Source organism: Sorex fumeus, unplaced genomic scaffold (assembly GCF_029834395.1).
Source record: "Sorex fumeus unplaced genomic scaffold, SorFum_2.1 ptg000064l, whole genome shotgun sequence".
In the NCBI taxonomy this organism is placed as follows: domain Eukaryota; kingdom Metazoa; phylum Chordata; class Mammalia; order Eulipotyphla; family Soricidae; genus Sorex; species Sorex fumeus.
The window spans coordinates 6,073,485-6,097,410 of NW_026606121.1; the positions used below are offsets into that span (position 1 = coordinate 6,073,485).

The 23,926-nt window shown below is 61.2% G+C and overlaps 2 protein-coding genes across 4 annotated transcripts in view; both read right to left on the reverse strand.

Annotated features, from left to right (window-relative positions):
- Positions 1 to 3,472, reverse strand: part of GNB1 (G protein subunit beta 1) — a 50,250-nt gene extending 46,778 nt beyond the window's left edge. For 2 of the 3 annotated variants that reach the window (XM_056128451.1, XM_056128450.1), the window contains exon 1: positions 3,302 to 3,471. The gene's annotated coding sequence lies outside the window, so the exon portion shown is untranslated. Of the gene's footprint in view, positions 1 to 3,301 lie in introns of all 3 variants that reach the window. The other variant, XM_056128452.1, reaches the window with a different exon arrangement.
- Positions 3,473 to 17,398: 13,926 nt separating this feature from the next.
- Positions 17,399 to 23,926, reverse strand: part of CFAP74 (cilia and flagella associated protein 74) — a 39,376-nt gene continuing 32,848 nt past the window's right edge. The window contains exons 24-37 of the mRNA XM_056128336.1: positions 21,792 to 22,032; positions 21,307 to 21,396; positions 20,805 to 20,944; positions 20,438 to 20,572; positions 20,219 to 20,328; positions 20,073 to 20,128; positions 19,865 to 19,984; positions 19,613 to 19,768; positions 19,133 to 19,271; positions 18,903 to 19,057; positions 18,697 to 18,823; positions 18,466 to 18,614; positions 17,680 to 17,814; positions 17,399 to 17,581 (exon numbers count right to left, since the gene is read on the reverse strand). Coding sequence (XP_055984311.1) covers positions 17,399 to 17,581; positions 17,680 to 17,814; positions 18,466 to 18,614; positions 18,697 to 18,823; positions 18,903 to 19,057; positions 19,133 to 19,271; positions 19,613 to 19,768; positions 19,865 to 19,984; positions 20,073 to 20,128; positions 20,219 to 20,328; positions 20,438 to 20,572; positions 20,805 to 20,944; positions 21,307 to 21,396; positions 21,792 to 22,032 — 1,936 coding nt within the window. The remainder of the gene's footprint in view (positions 17,582 to 17,679; positions 17,815 to 18,465; positions 18,615 to 18,696; positions 18,824 to 18,902; positions 19,058 to 19,132; positions 19,272 to 19,612; positions 19,769 to 19,864; positions 19,985 to 20,072; positions 20,129 to 20,218; positions 20,329 to 20,437; positions 20,573 to 20,804; positions 20,945 to 21,306; positions 21,397 to 21,791; positions 22,033 to 23,926) is intronic.

The window sequence follows — 23,926 nt, forward strand, 5'->3', positions numbered from 1 at the left end:
TCTCCTCACCCTGCCTGGATTTCAGGAACCTGAAGTTACAAATATTGTTTCTGAAAGCTTTTTTGTCCAATTATCAAGTATCTAAATTTTTCAAAGCTACATTGACTGGTAGGACAGGTAACCAAAAGACTCTGCAATCCTCTGTGGGAATGGTTTAAAATCGCCACAGGGCTGAGGCCGGAGACACATAAAGGTACAGATAACCGCATGCTCTCCGCCTCCAGTTCTGGCAGACTGAGACTCGTCTCCGGCCAAGGCGAGTCCAGTAAGCCCAGGGCCCGCTTACAGGCAAGAGCCAGGAGGACCCCACGGACGGCAAGGCGTGGTGGGCCGAGCAAACACAAGGGCCGGAGGGACAGGACAGCACAGAGGCCGACCAGGTCGTGGCTGACTGGGTTCGATCCCCAGCAACTCCAGGAGTAACCCGAGCACCGCCAGGCCGGGCCCCCAACCCGCCACCCCTCCCCCCACTTCATAAATTTGCTTCTCCACTGTGGGAAGACAGCAATTACTGAACAAACTACAGCACGCCCTGCCACCAGGAGCCACGGGGCTTAAACGCATCCTTGTCCCCTGGGCCCACTCTCCAGACCCTACACTGCTTAAGGAGAAACTCAGGCCTGGACTCCGAGCTTCCGAGGGAGGAACACCGAGTCCTCTCAGCGCGCCCTGTGGGCTGACACTTGCTCTCCAGTATTCTCTCCCTTGTCTCTCGGCATATGCATACAAGTTAACAATTTGGGTTTGGTCTGGGGGCCACAACCGGCAGTTCTCGCTCTGCACTCAGGTGGGGTTCTGGGGTGGCAGGGATCGAACTCCAGCTGGCCGCTGTACACTCAGCCTGCTCTAAGTACATGATTACTGGACATTCGAGGGTCAGAGGCGTCTGACGGGCTGCGGCCCAAGCTTTGCATGTGGGACACCTCCCAGCACCACAGAACCCCCCAGAGCAATTCCAGGTGTGGCCCAAAAATGTACATTGGGCCGGAGCAATAGCACAGTGCCCACAGCTGACCTGGGTTCGATCCACAGCACCCTATACGGTTCCCTGCGCACAGCCAGAGGTAAATTCCTGAATGTAGAGCCATGAGTAAACCAAGCACTGCCAGGTGTGACCCCAAAACCAAAATAAATAAATCAAATTTTTTCAACAAAAAATAACCCTCCACATAAAATTGAGCTGTGTTTTTTCAATGTTATACATTACATTTTGTCAACCGTTCCTCTAATCTCACTGCCAAAAATGAAGATTACCTCCTCCCCCAGCCTATGTTCTCTGATCAAACTGAACTCCCTGGTTCATCAGGTCTTCGACTACTGCATCAATGATGGAAGCATGAAATCAGAACTTGCAACAAAAGAGGGTTAAAAAAAATTCAAAACAAGGGACAGAGACCAAAGCAGGGAGGGCACTTGCCTTGCAAGTGACAATACAGGTTTGATCCCTGAGCACAGAGTCAGAAGTAAGGCCTGAGCACCACCGGGTGTGGCCAAAAAAAAAGGGAAAAAGAAACTCTGTAAAACATGGGGCCAGAGAGATAATATAGCAGGTAAGGCACTGGCCTTGCATGTCCAGCCCACTGAGCGCCAATCCCCAATCCAGGAGTGACCCCTGGACACCACTGGGTGTGGTTGCCCCCCCAAATTCTAAAACGCTATGCTCAATACGTTGCTAGACTTATGCTAACTAGGGGTTTCAAAATAATACAATAGGCCATATGGCCAAGCCCAGCTAATATAACTATCTATTACCAACCCACTAATGCTAAAAGCCAGTCTGTAGGCAGTTAAGAATTTAATCCAATTCAGAGACCAGCGTGAGCCAAATCTTTGGGCAGAGAAAAAACAATCCAATGAAGCATCTCTAATAAACACTGCTACCGCACATCTGAAATAGAACGCGAATCCACTCAGTTATCAGCTGAAAGTCAATTAACAGTAGTAGCTTGAGAGGGGATCGGAGCCCCTTTCCCGATGCCATTTGCAGAAATAACCCTTGCGATAAGCCTACTTTGCAGGAAAGTCAAGCTGACAAACAGAGCTTTGAGAAATCAAATTTCTCATAAAATCTGTCCATTTCTCAGGACTGCCCAGGGACCCAGAGGCCGGGACCAAAACAAATATCCACGGGCCGGGGCACCTCCTCGGGCAACCTGGGGCTGCCCAGGTTGGGATCATCGGAGAGGGGGCTCGAATGGAGCGGGTGCCCGCTCTGCCTGGCGCCATCCCACCACCTCGCTGCCCACTAGCTGCCCACCCGCATCTGGGGGCGCGATTCCAGGCAGGGCCCCGAGCACTGCCGGGTGTGGCCCAGAATCAAAAACCAAACAGAATCTGGGCTAGCTCACTGTACGGCTCCGTCTCCGGAACGGAACAACACGGCAGAGAAAAGCCTGAGCGCCGACTCGGCCCCGGGAGGGTCCGCCGGGAGGGTCAGCCCAGGAGACAGCGGGCAGGCAGCGAGGGCGCGGGCGTCTTGCCCCTGCTGAGTCGGGAGGGCCGGGGCCGCACGTCCGGGGAGGGGGGGGGGCTACACGTCCAGTGGGGGCTACACGTCCACGGGGGCCGCACGTCCACGGGCCCGACGTCCGCGGGGCCTGCGTGTCCATGCGGGGGCCGCACGTCCCCGGGGCCTATGTGTCCAAGGGGGCTGCACGTCCGCAGACGGTGGCAGCAGGGCGGCCCCGCGGCTCCCGCCCCGGCAGGAAACGTTACCGGCGGGCGCGCGGGCCGAGCGGGGCGGGGGTCGGCCGGCCCAGGCGGGGAGTCGGGGTCGGGTCCACGCCGGGGGTCGGCGGGCCCGGGCGGGGGTCGGGATCGGCGAGCCCGGGCGGGGGTCGGGGCTCCAGTGGGGGTGGGGGTCCGCGGGCTCGGGCGGGGGTCGGGGGTCGGCGGGCCCGGCGGGGCGGGGGTCGGCAGGCCCGGGCGCGGATCGGGGTCGGGGATCGACAGGCCCGGGCGGGGCGGGGGTCTGGGTCGGCGTCGGGGGGCGGGGGTCGGCGGGCCCGGGCGGGGTTCGGGGTCCGGGGTCGGCGGCCCGGGCTGGGCGGGGGCCGGCGGGGGTCGGGGCAGCGGGGCGGGGGCGGCGCGTGCCCGCGCGGCGGGGGGCGCGGGGGGCGCGGGACAAAGGCTTCGCGCGCGCCATCTTGGGGCGGCCGGCCGCGCGGCCATTCATCGGAGCGGGCCGGGCCGGAACCGGGACCGCGGCGGGCCCGCGCCCCGCCCGCTCGCCCGCTCGCCCGCCCGCCGGCCCGCCCGCCCCGGCCCGCGCCCGCCCGCCCGCCGCGGCCCGCGCCCTCACCTGGCGCCGCGTCCCGGCCGGCCCGGCGTCGGGCGTGCGGCGAGTCGCTCGGGCCCGCGCGGCCGCTGTCTCCCGGCCGTGCGCTGCGCCGCCGCCTCAGTCCGCCCCTCAGACGCCTCCAGCCATCGGGATGGGCGCGGCGGCCCCTGCCCGCAGCTCGGGAAACCCCGCGGCCGCGTCACCGCGCAAGGCGCGCGCGCGCCCGCCGCCCGCGCGCGCCCGCCCCGCCCCGCGCGCGCGCCGCTTAAAGGGGCCGCGGCCGGAGCCCGGGCCGCGCCGCGCCGCGACCCTGCCCGCACGTGCTGCTGCCGCGCTCGGGGCCGGCGGTGCGCCCGGGGTGAGCTGGACAGGCCCCCAGAAACCTCCAGAATGTTCCTCGAGGGCAGGAGGGCCAGCTCCGGAGGGACAGGCTCGGTATTCACGGCGGCCCTTATCTCATCTGACAAGCCCCGTGCTGTGACCCCTGGCCGGGAATCGCACCCCTCCTCGCTTCCCCGCCCCTCCAGCCCCTCCAGCCCCTGGTCCTCCCGTCGCCGGTCTCTCAGGGGAGGGTCAGCAGCCTCTCAGGGGAGGGTCAGCAGCGGGCGGCCAGAGACCCCCCTTGGCCTCTGTCCTACCGCGCTGACTCCTCGTCCCTCTGGGCCAACAGGCCTCCCAAGCCCAGGTCCAGTGGCCCCCCCACTCTGGGCAGCGCTGCTTCCTAATCATAGGCCACTGCGTTCCACCCTGGGGTTCCCCCCCTCCCCGCAGGACATCTCCCAGGCACACCGCCCCTCCCCTGCACTTTCCCAGCACTCACAGCTCCCCCTGCCCACCAGCCCCAAGGACCAGAAGGACACCGGGGGGGGCCTGGGGAGCACATGCTTGGGAGTGCTCTGAGTCCTGGTCTCGTGGACCAGGAGAGGACCAGGGGCTGGGCAGGAGGGCTGCAGTGTGTGGGAGGGGCAGGAGCCCATGGCTGCAGTGTGGGGGTGGGGGGAGGGAGCCAAGGGCTGCAGCGCAGGGGAGGGCAGGAGCAGACTGGGCTGTAGCGTCAGGTGGGGGTCTCCCCCTGAGGTGGCCCCCCTGGTGAGGCCCGTCCCGGCCTGTGACAGCACCCGCAGTGCCATCCTGGCAGTGCCACCCTGGCCCCAGCAAGGCGGCAGGGCCTTCTGCGGAATTTGCCCTCGTTTATGCGTTTACAGGCAGGGTGTGGGGGGGCAAAGGAGCAGGGCAGGAAGGGGAAGGGGCAGGTTCTCGCTCTGGGTGGCCTGGCCTGGGGTCACTGGGTCCAGCTTGCGGGCTCCAACTGGGCTCCCCGGGGTGCCTCTGAGGCAAGTCTGCGCCCTGCCTTAGGCCCTCTGCGGGGAGCAGTGCTTGTGTGATTTCTGGGGATGCTCCCTCCACCCCCTGCAGGCGCCTGGGCCCTCTGACCAGGGAGCCCCTGAATTATTCAAATCCGCGCACAGCAGCAGAGCTGCATTTCAGGCTTTGAAGGACCCGGCACCCCCAGGCCAGCCTGGAGGGGCCTCCTGAGCCGGCAGGCAGGAGGCCTGGGTCTGGCTTGGGGCCCAGCTGGAGCCAGTATCCAGGTCTGGCCCTGCCAAGACTGTGCCCAGCCCCCTCCCAGGCAGCTGTGGCCAAATGTAGGTGATCCGGAAGGCGGCTAATTAGTCCTGGGCTTCCTGGGCCACGCCGGGAAGAACCGGGCCAGGAGCTCTAGGGGTCCGCCCCTCCTTCCTTCTCCGGCAGCCACCAGTGCACCCTGAGGACCAGAACGGTGCAGTCCCAGCTGTGGCCACTGCAGGACCAGGGGTTGGTGGGTGAACTGGTGGGAAGGTGGCTTGAAGCCAGCCAGAGCCCGTCCTTAGCCAACCCCACCAGCCCTGACCTCTGGCCAGTCACCTGCGGTTGGACCCAGACACCATCGGGGCAGAGAGCGGGGAGGTCCCATGTGAAGGGGGATGCACCCCTGGCAGGCAGCTAAGCAAGGAACCCTGGGGCCAGACCTCCCGTGGGGTAAAGGCATTAAGGAGCCCCAGAAAGGCAAAACCAAACCTTAAGGAGGTGTCAGACGGGGTGATGGGGAGGAGTGATCACAGGCACTGACTTAGCTCTGGATAAGGTCCCTGCCTGAGCAGAGGGCACAGTGAGGGCAGCTCTGCCTCTGGGGGGTGGTTGGTTTGCTTGTTTGAGGGCCACACAACCAGCGGTGCTCAGGGCTGACTCCTGGCTCTGCACTCGGGTCACTCAGGACACGGCGGGGCTCGGGGGACCTTATGGGTGCCAGGGGCCAAACCCGGGCAGATGCCTCCCCGCTGTGCAGTCTCCCTGGCCCCACTTGCTGCCCCTTTTGTGCCTCTCTTGGAGATGGGGTATTAACTAGCCTCCACAGACCCCAGGGACCCCATCTTTGTCTCTCTGCGGGAGGGGGGTGGCACGCCTGCTGTGGGCACATCACTTCCCCGTGATGCTTGGGGACCCCTGCATGGCGGAAATATAACTGGGGTCAGCGTCTTCATAATGCCATCCTATCTCTCTGCGCAAGGCCCATTATTTCCTAATAAAGCTGGACAAAGCCGGCCGGAGGCTGCAGCCAGTCCCCACCTCCACAGGGGCCAAAGCCTGGGCAGCTGGACCCGAGCTGGGGAAGGGCTCCCTGGGGGACCCAATGCTGGGGCAGAGGCCGATACAGTCCCTAGGGCTCAGCTCAGGTGCCCTGTTGCAAAGCTGAAGCAAGAATGGGCCGAGAAATCCACTGAGGAGAAAGGGAGCGAGGTTCTGTCTGCAGGACAGCCCCGGATGGGGGACAGGCAGCCGGATGTGGGGCCCAGCCCGACTGGACAGACAGACCCCCCAGCCTGAGCGCCTGCCAGAGCCCTCAGCCGCCGCCCATTTCCTGGCCGCCCTGGGCGGCTCCCTGGCTCCCAGGCCCCAATTGTTCTCCTGCAGCCTGGCGGGACCCCCAGAAGCTTCAGGCTTCAGGCCAGCTGTCTGGTGCAGGGCAGTGCGGGGCTGGAGAGCTGCAGTGACTGAGATGGAGAAAGGCCAAGAGTACCCCAAACCCCACCCACTCACAGGCGATAGGGCCCAGTGGCCGCCAAGGGGGTCTGAGCCCCAGCCCACCCACCGGCACTTCATTCTGGCCTGCCTGCTGGGCCTCTGCCCTCAGCTGCCACTGGCCCCAGGGGCCTTGGGGCCACAGCTTTGTGGCACAGGCTCCTGCGGGGATGCAGTTCTGTGGGGAATCAGGTTCTGCTGCGTAAACAGCACCTGGAGTCTGCGGGGGATGGGCAGGAGTCGCCCCTAGCCCTGACTGCGCGCTGCCTGGTGCTGCCCTTTCTCCTAGAAGCTGCCTGAGCTGGTTGGGCCTTTGCCAGAGGCGGTGGGCAGCAGGGTGGCAGAAGGCCCCAAGCCCTCAGCCACCCCACCCTGGCTGCCGCTCCCACTCTGGTCAGCACCCGCTGAGCCCTCCCGGGCCCCGGCTCTCCGGGCTGCTGCCTTGGGCACCCTGGCCAGTCTAGGCAGCCACAAAATTGTCCACTAATGCCTATGAGGGCTCAGACCCGTGGCACGTTAGCAGGGCCGTTGATAGTCCCCCCATGTGTGGCCCCTGTGCAGGTCTGGGGGCCTGGCAGCTCCAGCCTTCTGAGCACCCTCGTGGCCACACCTGGGGATACCAGGGGCTCGAGGGTCCATGCCCACGGTGTGGGGCTCCAGCCCAGGTGGACACATTCACTGCTGTGCCATCCGCAATCCAGCTGCAAGAGTTTTCATGTTTTGTCTTCTGGGCCATGGGTGGTAGTCAGGATTCACTCTAGGCAGGCTGGGGGCGGGGGGGGGGGGGGGGGGGGGGCCATAAGAGATGCTGGGGGTCAAACTGGAGTCGACCACACGCAAGACCAGCACCTGCCTACAGCACTGTCGCGCCTGCAAGTTGACTTTGGACACAGGCTTTCGAGTTCTGAGGGTATTGAGGGTCTTTCCCCTGGCTATGTGGCCCTGGCCCAGCCCAGCAGGGGCGCTTCGGGGACGTGTGGGCGCGGCCCCTCTGCCTGCTGCCCTGGCTGTGGCTGATGAGGTCTGGATGCCAGTGCAGGGTCCCCGTGGAGTGCCCTCCGAGGCTCCGCTGGCCTCCTCCGGTGTCCTTCAGGCTCTGCCCCCTCCTTCTGAGGCTGGAGTGGGGGGGGGGACCTGCTGCCTCCTCACCTTGCCCCAGTCTCCAGTGCCGTCCCCCGCCCGTCCCCTCCATCCCTGTGGGTCCGTGGCTGCCCCAGGTGGGTGCCCTGAGCAGTAGGGCCGAACAGCTGTCCTGCAGCCCAGCACCGGGGAGGGGTGGAGTGATGGCCCCTGGCTGAAGCTCATAGCTGGGGGGAGGGGGACAGCTGTGGAAGGACATCAGGGGTTGAGAGCCTGTCCACCTGCAGCAGGAGGTGGGAGGCTGAGAAAGGGGCGGGATCCCGGGAGGCACCTGACACTGAGTGGGGGGCACAACAGCACCCCCAGGAAATGGACTTGGACCTTCCTGTGCTCGGCCCCCAGTAGCCGCTCCTGGGGGTCGTGCTGGTTAGAGGTGAGTCCGGATCCCCGACCCCCTCCCCGCTGCCACACTCCTTTGTCCAGCCCCTCCGCTGAGTCCCGGGGGCTGAGGCTGCCCGGTCCCGCAGGGCCCCTGGGAGCGGCTGTTTTGGAAACCCGCCCCGGAGCCGGCGCGGCGGTCCCGGTGACGCGCGCCTGGGAGCGGCGGGCGCAGCCTGCGGTCCCCGGGGCGCCGCCAGAGTCCCGGCGGGCCGCCCGGCCCCGCGCCGCCGCCGCGCTCCTCGGCCTCGGGGGACTCGAGGGTCTCGGGGGGTACCCCCCGGGCCTGGAGCTGGGGCACCGCCCGGCTCCTGCGCCCCGGGCCGTGCTAGCGCCGCCTGCTGGACAGCGCCAGGAGACGCCCAGGGCGCTTCCGGGGCCGGGCGCTGGAGAGGGCGGGGCGTAACGCTGGAGAGGGGCGGGGCCGAGCGCTGGGACGGGCGTAATGCTGGAGAGGTGTGGGGCGGGGCCTCGAGCTGGAGAGGGGCGGGGCCGAGTGCTGGAGCTGGTCCTCAACCCTGCGGGCGGCGCCTGACTTTGGGGCGGGGCAGGAGCTCTCTGGAATGGCCACGAAGGTCTATTGCGAGACAAGACCCCTTGTTTCCGTGTGTTGTGAGGTTGTGGGGTCCGCAGGACGGAGTCTGGGAGCTCCCACTGGGCGTAAGGCGGCGCTAAGCTCCAGAGGTGACATGTTGCATGACGTTTCTGCTGCTGGCTGCACCACCACCGCATCCCCTCTACCCTGGTCCCTGGTTCTCTCCTACTCTGACCCTCCCAACACATATTTTTAAATCTTGGAGGGTGGTGCCCAGTGATGCCCAGCTCAGCACAGGGGAAGTTGGGTGTCCAGCAACTCACACACACGTCATATGCTCTGCCTCTCCAGAAGGGCCTCAGCCAGGAGCTTGTTTTCAGGCACCCTTGGGCGTGGGTGGGTTACACCTGTGCTGAGGGATCTCTCCTGGTGGTACTCATGGGGTGCTCTGGGGTCCCAGGGTTTGAACCCCATCAGCCACGGGCAAGGCAGGCGTCCTCCCTGTTGTTCTATGGCTTCGACCCAGGTCTTTATTATTATATTTTGGCTTTTGGGGTCACACCCGGCGATGCCCAGGGGTTACTCCTGGTTCTACATACTGGAATTACTCCTGGCAGTGCAAATGGGATGGGGATCAAACCTGGGTAGGCCACATGAAACTGCCCACCCCACTTTGTGGTTGCTCTGGGTCCTTTGGTCTAGGTCTTTAGTCTTCATTCTCTGACAATCAATCTCCTTTTTTAATTTAATTTTATTTTTGCTCTTAGGATCATACCCAGCGATGCTCAGGGGTTACTCCTGGCTCTTCACTCAGGAATTACTCATGGAGGTGCTTGGGGGACCATATGGAATGCCGGGGATTGAACCTGGGTTGACCACATGCAAGGCAAACACCCTCCCCGCTGTACTATCACTCTGGCCCCACAATCTCCTTTTTAAGTGGCAGTTGTCTGGAGTCTGACATAGGCTTTGTATGAAGGAGGCCTGAGTTCAATGCCTGAGCACTGCCTGGTATGTTCCCCCCCCCAAAAAAAATAAGTGACAACCACTGTAAAATGTTTTGTTTTGTTTTGTTTTGGGCCACACCTAGCAGTACTTGGGACTTCCTGGTTCAGCACTTAGGGATCTCTTTTGGTGGGGCTGGGAAATTAATGTGGTGCCAGGAATGGAGCTTGGGTCAGTCGTATGCAAGGCAAGTGCCATCTCACTGTACTGTACTCTGGTCCGAAAGGCTTTTTTAACCTCCCAAATAGTGTCCAGGGAGTACAGGGAACCCCGGCTGACGAGTATCGGCTAACAAGGGCAGTTCTTGGCAAGGGCCCAAGGACACGATGCTGCTTGGGTCCTGTGGCACTATGGACCACCGGGATACCCAGAGCCATGTCCAGTTATGCTCAGACCATGTGGCTGGGAGAAGACCCTGGTGACCTGCATGCAAGGCTCCTTAGCCCTGCGGGATCTCTCCATGCTATAAGGCATTATTTTTTATTTTAAAATATTTATATGGCATTATTTTGATTAAGGATTTATTTACATTTTGGCTCTGTGCTCAAGGGGCCATATGTGGTATTGGATTGGAACCAGGGTTACAGCCCCTCCTATGTGCTGGGCAAGCGTCTCAACCTTTGTACTATCTCTTGTGTTTTTATTAGGGTAATTTTGGAGTCTCCCAGGCATGCTTAGAGGACCCCAGGGCCACTCTCAGTGATACTTGGGCCCTCTAGGCGAGAGTTTTTATTATTAGGACAGTAAATGTCTCTGCTTGGCTGTACTGGACTCAGCCTGCCTCAGATCCAGAGCCTCTTGTGGGCCCTCACCTTAATTTCTTTAAGGAACAGTATTTTTGTTGTTTTTTTTTTAATTTTTAAATTTTTTTTTTAAATTGTTCAGTGATTTATTACATTTTACTATACCAATCCCACCACCGTTATACCTTCCCACTACCCCATTGTTTTCTATTTTCCCAGCCAACAGCCAAGCCTGCCCCAAGAGCAGGCCCTAAATGATTTATTTTGTATTGCTTGTTATGATGAATTCACTAAAAATGATTAAAAAAGACTTCCTTAAAAGAAAATGTGTGAAGATTGCTGTATCTCACCCTGGAGCCCTTGTATGAGATTACTTGCATGTTACTACAGAGGAAACAGTTGTTTTTTTTTTTTTTGCCTTTTGGGGTCACACTGGCTATGCACACAGGTTACTCCTGGCTCTGCACTCAGGAAGTTCTCCTGGTGGTGCTTGGGGGACCATATGGGATGCTGGGAATCGAACCTGGGTTGGCTAGGTTCGTGCAAGGCAAACGTCCTACCTGCTGTGCTATTGCTCCAGCCCCTGAAACTGTATTTTTTAATAGCTTTAGATTAGGGAAGAATTGCTGAGACCTCAGAGCCCCTCCCCATCCCATCTTCCCCTCGGGGTAGCAAGTGTTCATGCTGCTTGGAGACAGCTGCTTCCTCCTGAATTTCCCTTCCATGCTAAGGCCGGCAGTAGGGGACCCATGTCTTCTCCCTGGGGTCCCTGTTGTCCTCTCTGCCCTGCATGGCCTCCTGTCCAATTCTCGTCCCATCTGGACCAGGCTGGACTCTCAATGGGACTGGAGGCAGGTGGCCTTCATCACAGACCAGTTGCAGGGAGATGCTGGCGCAGAGCCAGGGGTGCAGCTTGTGGACATGCCTGGGCATGGCCCTTCCTGGGAACAATTAGGTTTCTCTTCAGAACTTCAACCTTGGAGCTCCCCAAATTCACAGCAGCTTCTTTACCATGGACGGAGGGTGGCCCTGACTCAGTCCACCTGAAAACTGAGTGTTAGTGCCACAGAGAGGATTCAGGGCATGCATGGTCCCAAGCATAGCAGGGAGGCAGCCCTGGAGGCCCTGAGCACAGAGGGCCTGGGGTTCAGGTATCACTGTCACTGCGGCCCAGGCCCTAGCACTGGGGTGGTGACTGGGGTGCTGGGGACTTCCAGGAGGGCCTCTGAGCAACACTTATGAGTCCTCCACAAGAAAAGAGAGGTTCTCAGGAACAGGTGACCCCCCCACCTCCCCTTACTTCCAGCAGCTTGGCAGTCATTCCACAAGCTGCCGCTGGAGTCATGCAATCTCATCAACAGCCATGATCCAGAGACTCAATAGAAATCTCTCAGAAGAGAGCACAGACAGGTCTCCAGACCCCAGGCTAGGCTGTGCCTTTCTGGGCAACCTGGAGGGGAGTGGGTGAGGCCCCTCTCTGCCCCAACGAAGCCAGCCCTGACAGCTGAAACCCTCCAGAACTCAACCACCGCCATGCTCACAGATGTGCTCCACATGCTCGGATGAGCTCACCTGTGAAGTGAATAGATGAGTGATTCTATTCGTGGACCGCAAATTCGTCCACGCGACATCTCATACTTTACACCACCAATATACCAAGTGTAATGCACCGCATTTGATTGGGTTTAAAGTAGAAGGCAAAGTAGAAGGGGAAATATATTTACACACACACATATATAAATATATATATATATCACCGTATCACTGTATCACTGTCATCTCATTGTTCATTGATTTCCTTGAGCAGGCACCAGTAACGTCTCCATTTGTCCTAGACCCGAGATTTTAGCAAGTGCCACATTGGAGGCTCTTTCAGGGTCACACACACACACACACACACACACACACACACACACATATCTGTGTAAATATATATACCCAGTCCCAGCAGCTGACCTCCACTACCCAACTGCCACCACGCTCCAGGCCACTTTCCAGACCACGCAGCTGCCAAGCGGCCGCACAACACATCATGGGACACTTCCTGCCCATTGTCCATAATTACCACACCATGTTGATGGAGTTCAGACAATAGGCAACAGATGATAGAGAGAAATATATATATATATGTATGTATGTATGTCACTGTCACTGTCCTCCCGTTGTTCATCGATTTGCTCGAGCGGGCCCAGTAACATTGTGTGATTTGTTACTGTGTTTGGCATATCGAATACATCACGGGTAGCCTGCCAGGCTTTGCCATTTGCCATGCGGGCGAGATACTCTCGGTAGCTTGCAGGACTCTCTGAGAGGGGCAGAGGAATCGAACTTGGGTCAGCTGTGTCGGCTGCAAGCAAGGCAAACACCCTACCCAATGTGCTATCGCTCCAGCCCATATGCCTCTCAGAGTGCCCGGCAAGCTACCAAGACTATCCCGCCCACATGGGCAGAGCCTGGCAAGCTACCAGTGTCATATTCAATATGCTAAAACCAGTAATTAGTAACTATAATGGGTCTCATTCCCCTGACCCTGTCACAGGCAGAGTCTCCTGCCCCCGCTCTTGGCTGTCCTCGCCGGGGCCCCTTGGAGGGGGCGGGTTGAGTTTCCCTCCCCGCCCCGAGCAGAGCTCCAGCAGCCGAAGACCTCCAGAACCAGCCACAACCATTCTGAGACCACTCTCCACATGCATGAAGGTACCGGCAGAGGAACAAAGGCATGCGGGTCCCGGGGCTGAGATCTCCAAGCCTGCTCGGATCGGGGCTGAGCATCCTCCACCCAGATCCTCCATCTTCCAGTAGGCAGGGGTCACACCCACCAACTGACCCCCTGGCGCCGTGTAATCCCATCAACGGCCAAGACCCAGAGACTACAAAACCCAGCTCTTGGAGGCTTATTACCTCATTCTTACTTTGGACAACCTGGCAGGCTACCGAATGTAACCTGCCCACACGGCAGAGTCTGGCAAACTCCCCGTGGCGTACCCAATATGCCAAATACCAGTAACAATGATGGGTCTCATTCTCCTAACCCTGAAAGAGCCTTGAATATGGCACTTTAAAATCTCAGGGCTAGGATGAAGGAGACATTACTGATGCCTGCTCGAGGCAATCGACGAACAACAGGATGATCGTGATCGTGATCGTGATCGTGACCCCTGACCCCGAAAGAGCCTCCAAACGTTGGGAAAGACGGGTAAGGAGAAGCTGGGGGGTCGGAGCGATAGCACAGCCGGTAGGGCGTTTGCCTTGCACACGGCCGACCTGGGTTTGATCCCCGGCATCCCATATGGTCCCCCAAGCACCGCCAGGAGTAATTCCTGAGTGCAGAGCGAGGACTAACTCCTGAGCATCGCTGGGTGTGACCCAAAAAGTAAAAAAAAAAAAAAAGTAAAATCTCAGGGCTGGGACGAATAGAGACGTTACTGGCACCACTCGAGTAAACTGACGAACAACAGGATGACAGTGATATATATATATATATATGTATGTATAAGTGGGCTGGAGCAATAGCACAGCAGGTATGGCATTTGCTTGCACGCAGCCAACATGGCCGACCTGAGTTCGATTCCTTTGCCCCTCTCAGAGAGCCCAGCAAGCTACCGAGAGTATCTCGCCCGCACGGCAAAGCCTGGCAAGCTACCCATGACGTATTCGATATGCCAAACACAGTAACAAGTGTCACAATGGAGATGTTACTGAGCCCGCTCGAGCAAATCGATGAACAACGGGTGGACAGTGACAGTGACAGTGATATGTATAAGCACACAAGGCTCAACTTTTAACAGCATGTTACTAATCTCTTATAGGTCTTCTGGGTGAAATACAACAATCCTCACACACTTTCCTCTAAGGAAACTTTTCTGTCTCATTTTTAGTGGATTATTCATAACAAACAATACAAAATAAATTATTTTGGTTCTGCTTTCGGGGCAGAGTTTAGGTTTCGGGTTGGAAATACAGTGGTGGGAAGGTGTAATGGTGGTGGGATTGGTGTTTGAATGTTAAATGTAATTAAATATTGTGAATAACTTTACAAAAATGAAATTAAAATTTAAAAAAAGAGGTTCTGACCCAGCCCAGCCACACATGAGGACATACACAAGGACACTGTCAGGGGACAGACTCAGACCCTCATGGACAAACTCTGGGCTGGATCTCAGCTGGGCAAAGACCCTGCAGCCCCCAAGTTCCAACAGATGGGGGAAAGGAGGGCAGAAGAGGCTGCTCAGGGATGAGGGCAGCAGGGCCAGTGCAGGGGTGGGGGCAGCGGGGGCTATGCAGAAATGGGGGCAGCGGGGGCAGTGCAGGGGTGGGAGTTGGGGGCTTGCAGGGGTGAGGGGCAGCGGGGGCTGTCCAGGGATGGGGTAGAGGGGACTGTGCAGGGGTGTGGGGCAGACAGGCTGTTCAGGGAAGCTTCCATGTCAGGAAAGAAGAAAAAGGGGCGTGCAGGTGCTCCTGTGGAGGCCAAGATGTTGAATCTCCCACACAGAGGAGCCACCACACCACACTCCCCTCTGAGGATATCTCAGGGCCGCACCATGGGAACCAGCATGCACACACATGCAGATGCACATGTGTACACACATAAACACACGCACACATGCACACACGTGCATGTGAACTCATAGGCACCCGTGGACACACATGCACTTGCATGCACACACATGCACATATGCACGTGCACACGGACTCGGGCCCTGGCTGGGCTTGAGTTGAGTGTGATGCACCTCATGTCATCCATCTCTTCGTGACTCTTTCTGGGGCCACCCAGGCTCCGGCTCAGGGCCTCCCTCCAGGACTTACTCTCCATGGATTCCCCATACCCGCGGGGGCACACACACCCTTGGCGGGGTGTCCACCCATATGGGCTTGGGTGTCCCTGTCTGTCATACTTCACCTGATGGGCTGTGATCTGGGTTCTGGAGGTCAAACCCCACAGCGGCTCAGGCACGGGAATGGGGCTCCGAACCTTACCCCCTCTCAGAGCTGAAAGCCACTGCCCGGACAGTGGGCACGAAGAGGGAGACCCCTAAACTTCGGTGGGCCCTTCCTGCGGCCTGCCATGGCGGCCAGCCTGGGGCTGCTGGAACCTTCCTGCCCAGGGCTTCAAGGACAAGCCAGGTGCACCTGCCTGCCGCCCCATGGCCCACCAAGCACGCCCCATTCTATCAGCCCCGCCCACCAAACTCGCTGTGCAGACTCTGGTGGGGCCATGGCCCGCTGAGCAGCCTAGGGGTACGGGCCTTGCTGTTCTGGCTGAGGAAGATCCAGATCCCCATAAAGCCCTTGGGCCCATCCCACCCTGCTGCTTTACTCTGCTCCGTAAGTAAAGTACACCCTGAAAGTGCCACCCAGCACTGGGGGCCGCCAACAATGCCTCCCTGAGTGGGCACTGGAGGGATGAGGGGGGCAGGACCTGGCACGCTGCCCGTGCCTCCTGCAGGCCTCAGTCCCGGGGACAACAGGAAGCCCAGGCCCTCCAGGGAAGCCCGGCCAGGGGAGGGCAAGGCTCTTCAGCGTCAGGGCCTGCAGAGAGCGCCCCCCCCCCCAGGGGAGGCCTCCCGTGGGTGGGGGACACTCCAAAGAAAGGGCACAGTGGCGCGGAGGCTAAGCTCTGGGCCCCTCTGCCCCGCCAGATCTTTCTGGGTTTCCCTAGGCCGGCGGCCCTGAGCCTCACTCAGGCTCCCCGCTGCTGTCCGCATCCTCCCTGCCGACCCCACAGTGCTCCCTGAGTTCTGATCACCCCACCCACCCACCAGCCTGTGCTCCTGCACCGAGGATCACCTCTGGCTGGTGGCCTCGTCCTGGGGGTGGCCAGAGGGGGCTGTGGCCTGAGCTTTCACCTTCCCTGCTGAGGCAGGTCTGACGCCTGACATGGAGTGAAGGAGGCGACAGGGGGAAAGTGAACTGCAGAGACTCGTGAGCTGATCAGGCGTCCGCCCGCCAAGTACAGCAGCAGCCGGCCAGGACGTGAAGAGGAGGTGTAGAGTCCTGGGGCTGCCGAGCCGGGGCCGAGGGGCGGCTGGGGGCAAGGGCCACATGCACCGGGCATGTCCAAGCAGGACCCCCCACAGCGGGCCTATCACGCCATGCCCACAGGTGCAGAGCCCTGCACTCGTGCAGGCGGGGATGATGGTAGCATGACAGGAGGGTGGGCAGGGGCCACTGGTGACCAGCCTCTGCCATCAGGACCCACGATCCTTCAGGGCGGTGCAGGGGGGGCAGCAGCCACAGGGTAGGGTCACGAGGAAAGCGCTGCTGCCCCAGGGCCCTCCCCCAGGCGGGCGGTTAGTAAAACCTCTGGCCCTGCTCACGTGTACATCTGTTCTGGGGGTGACAGAAGGGGGCTTCTCGCAGGTGGGCCTGGTGGCCTGGGAACTCTGACACCTCCTAAGCACAGGGCACACTGTGGCCTGCAGGCCAGGGTCCCTCCCAGAACCTTCCTTCAGCTGGTGGTGAGGGGCTTTACTCTCTTGGCAGCCTCCGGGCTGGGCCAGAGCTGCAGCCAACCCATCCAGCCATGCTGGGAGCACAGGGGATGATCCCGGACCCTCTGCTGGGCCTCGGAGTGGGGGCTACCTGGAGGGGGTGTGGACACCTTGACCACCTCCTCATCGGAGGGGGCTGCTCAGAGACACACGGGCTGTAGGCTGAGGGGCCATGGAATCCAGGTCCGGCTCCTGTAAGGGCAACAGTTAGGCCCAGGGGGTACTTCACAGAGCTGTGGGCTGTGGGGGAGAGAGGGCAGGAGGCCCACCCCTCCATAACCATGGCCTGCACTGGCCCTCACAGGTCACAGTGCCACGGACCAGGCTCTCACTGTCCACCCTGCAGTTTGGAAGCAGGCCCGGCGGGGGTGTGGGCGGCAGGTGCCGTGGGCTTCTGTCCAGAGGCAGCAGAAGCAGGAGGGGCCTGGGCTGGAGGAACAAGAGCTGGCCCTGCCGGCTGGCCACTCTGCAGACCACCCAGAGTGCAGAGGACACAGGGTCTGGGCTAGCCAAGGGCACCAGGCCGTCCTTGGCTGTCCCTGGGGTTGGGCTCACTCCCAGGACACACTGTCCTGGGCCTCCTGCACAGCCCTGCAGCTGGCAGGGACATCCATGCTGCCGTGGCCAGCGGGCACGAGAAGGCAGGCAGGAGGGACCCAACCAGGCATGACAAGCCGTGGTTCCTGCCGTTGACCTGGAGGCAGGGCGTTGGGGACAGGTAGCATTTATTGAGGGGCACTGGGCCAGAAGCTCCAAGGCTCATGGGGGCTCATGCCAGCTCTGAGGTGGAAGCAGGGGTGGGTGCTCTGGCCTTCGGGACCAAAGAAAGCAGAACTGGGGGACTGGGTGGGGTGGCGCTCGTCAGCACCTGAGCCACAAAGAGGATCTTGTAGGTCTCCTTGACGTCCCCACGGAGCTGCAGCAGAGCTGACACCACGAGGGGGTGGTCCGACTGTGGGGGGGGGGCGAGGGGGACACTCAGGGACTACTGCTGCGCTTCCCCAGCCCGCCCAGGGCCCGTGGGCTCTTGGGGGTTTCCTGGGCACCTACATCGAAGTTCGGGGGTGGCACCCAGGAGATGCTGATGGTCTTGGTCTGGCCGCGCTCCACAAAGCCCTTGGTGGGCTCCACAGTGAAGCCTTTGTGCTGCAGGGACGAGACACTGTCCAGGCTGAAGTCCACCACCTGCAGGGCAGGAAGGCCCCAAGGAGCACAGGGCAGGGAGCACGAGGATCACAGAACAGGGAGAGCACATGGCAGGTAGCACGGGCAGGGCGTATGGGAAGCATGGGGTAGGAAGCATGGAGCATAGGGGGCAGGGAACAGGGGGACATGGGGCAGGGAGCATGGAACAGGAAGCATGGTAGCACAGGACAGGGAGCACGGGGAGCATGGAGCAAGGAGCACAGAGAGCATGGGTACATGGGACAGGGAGCACAGGGAGCATGGGATAGGGAGCAGGGGAACATGGGACAGGGAGCATCGGGGAGCATGGTACCGGGAGCATGGGAAGCATGGGGCAGGGAACATGGGGGCACAGGACAGGGAGCATGGGACAGGGAGCATGGGACAGGGAGCACAGGGAGAACAGGACAGGGAGCATAGGACAGGGAGCACGGGGAACATGGGACAGGGAGCATCAGGCAGAAAGCATGTGGAGCATGGTGCTGGGAGCATGGGGAGCATGGGGCAGGGAACATGGGAGCACAGGACAGGGAGCACGGGGAGCACAGGACAGGGAGCATGAGACAGGGAGCACTGGGAACATGGGACAGGGAGCACGGGGGAGGGAGCACGGGGCAGGGAGCACTGCCCAGCATCTGGGGGTGCACTCACCTTCTTGGAGGTTGGCTGGTTGCTTCGGATGCAGCCCACCTGTAACTCTCGGGTGGCTGGAGAAGCCGGTGTGTCCTCATCCAGCTGGATGTAGTCCAGTGTCACCAGTATGCCCTTCAGCTCCTCGCCTTCTAAGTGGGGGGCACTGCCTAGGGGGCACCAGGGGCGACAGAGTCTGGGCGTTACCGGGCCCCTGAGGAGGGTGCGTGGGGGGACGCGGGAGAGCCCCACCTTCTCCGTGTTCCAGCAGCGGGACGGTCGACAGGGACTCCACGGGCACATCGAGTGGGTCCCCCCCCTCCACAAACATGCTGTGCTCGCGGGCGGCGCCCTTCAGGAGGATCTGGCGGGACGTGTTCTGGGGAAGGCCACACAGCCCTGGTCAGGCTGAGCCCCGCGGGCAAGGGGGGGCGGCATGGGTCCCACCCGGCCACCACCTTATTGAAGAGCACGACCCGCAGCCGGTCCGAGAAGTAGAGGCTCTCGTGGTCAGGGCTGAAGGTGAGCGTGAAGTCCTGCGCCTGGCCGGGCTCCAGGATGCCCTCCACGGGGACCACACTGAACACGCTCTGCCCGCCGTAGTTCTGCGTGCCTGTAGGGTGTGGGCACTGCAGCGGTGGCCCTACTCAGCCCTGCCCGGCACACGCCCGTCCCGGGCCCACCGCACCTACGACCTCCGTCCGGTGTAGCCCCACGGCCCCTGCTGCCAGGAAGCGCGGCAAGGGCACCTGCGTGTTGGACCTGCTGTCCGCCAGGCTGTCCAGCTGCATAGAGAACTCCACTGGCAGCGACGAACAGTTCTGCAGCTGGGCGGGCAGGGGGCGCTGTGGGCCAGCCCATCCGAGCCCCGCCCTCCGTCTGTCCCTCCCCTGCCTCCCTGCCCTCTCCTCTGTGTCTCTGCCTCTCTCCTGCGTCTGTCCCTCTCCCCTGTATCTCTGTCCTCAGACCCCTGTGTCTCTATCCCTCTGTCCCAGGGGCTGCTCTCCCCTCCAGATCCCTTCCTCGATGTTTCACTTTAACGCTACCCGCCCCCTTCCCTCCCCCCTCCCCCAGCCTGCAGGGCCCAATTCAAAGCTGGGCCAGAAGGGAGGAGGGGGAGGGCTCTAGCACATTGGCCCACCCTCTTGAGCCCACTCTCCCAGGGCACCTTGAAGCCCACAGACACACTCTCCCTGGCGATGACGTAGCCCATGTGCAGGATGTCACCCTGGATGGAGCAGGTGATCCTGGGCTCCACACCCGTGCCCCTCAGGGTGAGCGTCAGTGCGCCCCGCTTGGTGATGATGTCCAACGCCTCCTGGGCCTGCGTGGGAGACGGGCGTGTGTGTGTGTGTGTGTGTGTGTGTGTGTGCTGGGGCGGGCAGGGCTGCGGGGGTGGGCCCGGGGTCGCGGTGCTCACCAGGACATTCTGGCGGGGAGAGAAGGACAGCACCAGGGTGTGGCTCTCGCCTGTTGCCAGCTTGCTGATGGGGTTCAGCAAGACAAAGGGGCCGTCGGGGTTCAACAGGGAGAAGTCCACCTGAGTCCCACGTCAAGGAGAGGCGGGGGAGGGCATGCCCTCCCCCCCCCCCCCCCCCGCTCGATGCCCGGCCCCAGAGCAAGGATACGTCCAGGTCTTGGGGGCACACATTCTGGATAGAGACCTTCCTCAAGATGCTGTGGCCTGCAACAGGGGCGGGGGTCACAGCCGGCTGGGTGGGGCGGGGCGGGGCGGGGCGGGCCAGGCCAGGCAGCAGGGCCACCCGCAACTCACCTATCGCCACCTCATCAAACTCGACCACAGTCCTGCCGTTGTTGGACATCACCATGATGGATGGGGCCACTGTGGGACACCACAGCTCCAGGTAGAGGGTGTGGTGGGGGCTGCAGGGGCAGCACAGGCTCATGGCAGGGCCCGGGGCCTCGCCCCAACCTTAGCCAGGGAGAGCAAAGACTGGGCTGGTCACACCCTGCCCCTGCCCAGGTTTCGCACCTGAAGTTCAGGGGCTCCATCCCCTCCTTGTCCCTGAGGTCGCCGCTGGCCACAACGCAGGGGACCACAAACTTGTCAAACTTGCCTTGGAAAGACCTGGCCAGGCTGCCCTGCAAAGCCTGGTACTGGTCCAAGCTGGAAGGAGGGATCAAAAGGCAGCCTCCAGCCCCTGGCACAGAGGACAGGGGCTGGACAGTCCCTGCCTTGCACCGCAGGACAGCCCCCAGCCCCAGCAGTTCCGGACAGTACAGGGGAGCAGGTGCCCTGGACCGCCCCCTTGAGTGCCACGTGCCCTGGGCCAAGCTGGCAGGGGGCAGCCAGGTCTCTGGGCAGGGGCAGGTGCCGGAGAAGGTGAGGTCCAGCCCACCTGGACACTAGCTCTTTGCCCGGGGGCTCCTGCAGGTGGGAGGCCTGGGACTGCCGAGCGCGGTGCTCTTGCTCGTGGCTCTGCCGCTGCGACACTGAGGACTTCCGCGGCTCCCTCCTCTGGGTGGTACTCCTGCGGTGCTGCTGGGGAGACGCCAGCTGAGCCTCCACCCAAGGGGAAACCGAGGCAGCTGCAGTGTTCCTGTGCCTTCCCAGCTGCTGCAGGGGTGCCTGGGAACCACCCAGAAGGCTGGGGGGGGGGCTCCCCGGTGCTGCTCTGCTGCGTCCCTGAGGCCTGACCCCCTGGCCAGGACCTGGACATCTGTCCCTGAACAGAGGCTCCCGTCAGCCTCCCAGCCATCCTCCAAGGAGCTGGCTCGAGTGTCAACACGACAGAATGCTCAGGTGGCTTGTGCCCCAGGTTCCAGTGTGGGGTGCCAGGGGAAAGGTGGCGGGAAGCAGGACCCCCACCCCCATCCCTCCCACCCCTGCCAGCCCCTCACCAGCTTGACCTCATCTTTGGTCTGGAAGGGTTCCTGCTGCTTGAGCTCCGCAGGAAGCTTGGGCCCGAAGGTCACCTGGACCAGGCACCTCTAGAGGGAGTGCCGGAGAGTGGCCCTGGCTGGGTTGACCCTCACCTCCCCAAGCCGGGTCAACTCTGATTGGGCCGACTCCTCACCTCCCCTAGCCTGGCCAACCCTCCCCTCCCCTCCCTTCCCCTAGCCAGGCCAACCCTTACCTCCCCTGGCTGGGCCAACCCCTCACCTCTCCCAGTCAGGCCACCCTCACCTCCCCCCAGTCTGGCCGACCCCTTACCTCCCCCAGCTGGGCCGACCCTCACCTCCCCTGAGGCCGTGCAGCCGTGCTCACCCTTTGGCAGCTGCTGAGTAGCGCAGCTGACCGGAACGAGGAGCAGGCCTGTGGCCAAAGTGCTGGGTCCTCTGGGCCCCCTGCTCTGGCCCAGAGGACCCACGGGGCCCAGACCCACCTTTCCGGGAAACACGGTTCCCACACAGGGGGAGATGGTGATGGGTGCGTCGAGGGGCACCAGGAACTCGAAGGAGGTGGGCCCCGCATCCTGGGAGCCGGTGGGAACGCCGTGAGTGCTGACGACATACAGGGTGGCCACCGAGGAACCACTCAAGGCGGTGGCAGCAAACTTGATCTGGCAGTGGGACAGCTCCAGTGGTGGGGAGACAGCCACTGCCTGGCACTCCAGCTTGAAGCACCTGTGGGGAGCCATGAGGGGCAGCTGAAGCCCCTGCCCCCATCTGGAACGCCTGCGTGGGACAGTCAGTGTGTGTGGCAAGTCCTGTCTCAGGCACCCACGCGGGCCAGCAGTGCCTGAGGTGAGGGCACTCCTGGGCTACAGGTGAGGCTGTCAGCTGCATCCCCTCCTTCCTCTTCTATGGAACCCCAAGCCACAGGACTCTGGGGTCCCGGGTCAGTGGGGGACCTGACCCCCAATGGCTGTTCTTTAGTGAGAGTCGGAGGAGTCACACGTGCTGCAGGGCCTCTGAAAAGCCACCAGCGTGCAGGCTTGGAGCTATCATCCTCCCACCTCCTCTGCCCCATTCCTCCCCATCTGAACCCCGGAACTCTCCAGGCAGTGAGAGGCGTCTGTGCAGACTGGGCTGGAGCTTCTGCGGGGCCCCTGGGGCTCCGGGCGACTCTGGTCCTCTGACCTCCACTTTGTGCTGCTGTCACAGACAGTGTGCCAGGGACTGGGTCCTCGCAGCCACTTTCGGCCACTCACCTGCCCCTTGGGCCTCACTTGTCACTTAGGGGTTACTGTGCCAGCATGCAATTTTTTTATGCTCCCTCAAATAGTAAGACCACAAGAGCGAGGCGCAAGCTGCTCCCCCCACTGCCGTGGAGAACGCCGCACACCCTCAGGGGCCCAGGGCACTGTCATCCCCACAGCAGTGCACCAGGAGATCAGGCAGGAGTGGCAGGGAAGGAGGGCGAGGGGAGCACAGGCAAGCCAGGAAAGTGAGAGAGGCACCCACACATGAAGGCCCCCAGCCAGGAGCAGCCAGCACTAGGCCCGTGGGGGCCGGTCGCTGAAAACCAGAATCCAGGAGAACAACAAAGAGTAGGAAAAGGACTGGGGCTAGAGCGATAGCACAGCGGGTAGGGCGTTTGCCTTGCACGCAGCTAATGTGGCCGACCCGAGTTCGATTTCTCCACCCCTCTTGGAGAGCCGGCAAGCTAACCGAGAGCATCTCGCCTGCAAAGCCTGGCAAGCTAGCCGTGATGTATTCAATATGCCAAACACAGTAACAATTGTCACAATGGAGACGTTACTGGGCCCGCTCGAGCAAATCAATGAACAATGGGAGGACAGTGACAGTGACAGCGAGGAAAAGGACTTAGCAGGGTCCAGAGACACGGCACAGAGGGAAGGTCCTGCATCCCATAGGGGAAACCTGAGCCTGACATGAGTGATCCCTGAGCACAGAGCTAGGAGTAAGCCATGAACACCATTGGGCATAGCCTCCAAACAAACAAACAAACTAAATAGTGAACTGGAAGGCAGTGGAGGGTAAGGCCAGCAAGTGGCCCTCTGACCGTCTCAGGAGCTGCAAGAAGGGGCGCTCAGGCTGTAGCTCTGAACACACAGCCACGTGGCTAGCTGGACAGAGTATCTCCCATGAGACTGGCTCACGTGGACGGTCAGCAAGCAGCGGGCCCTGAGACTGGCTTCATGACAACCTCACCAAGCATTTTCTTGAAAGCGGCTGGACCCCTCAGGTCCAGTGCTGGCAGAGGCCACCCTACACCTCCCAGCACCCCAGCAGGTACTCAAGACATTTGAACAAAGCCTCGTTTTGGCTCAACATGACCCTGATTCCAACGGTGTAAGAAAGGAGTGATGGGGCTGGAGAGATAGCATAGCGGGCAGGGCGTTTGCCTTACATGCGGCCGACCTGGGTTCAATTTCCAGCATCCCATATGGTCCCCTGAGCACCGCTGAGTGCAGAGCCAGGAATAACCCCTGTGTATCGCCAGGTATGACCCAAAAAGCGAAAAGAAAGGAAGGAAGGAAGGAAGGAAGGAAAGAAGGAAAAAAAAGAAGGAAGAAAGGAAGGAAAGGAGTGAGTAGACTGTTTCCTGCGAGCC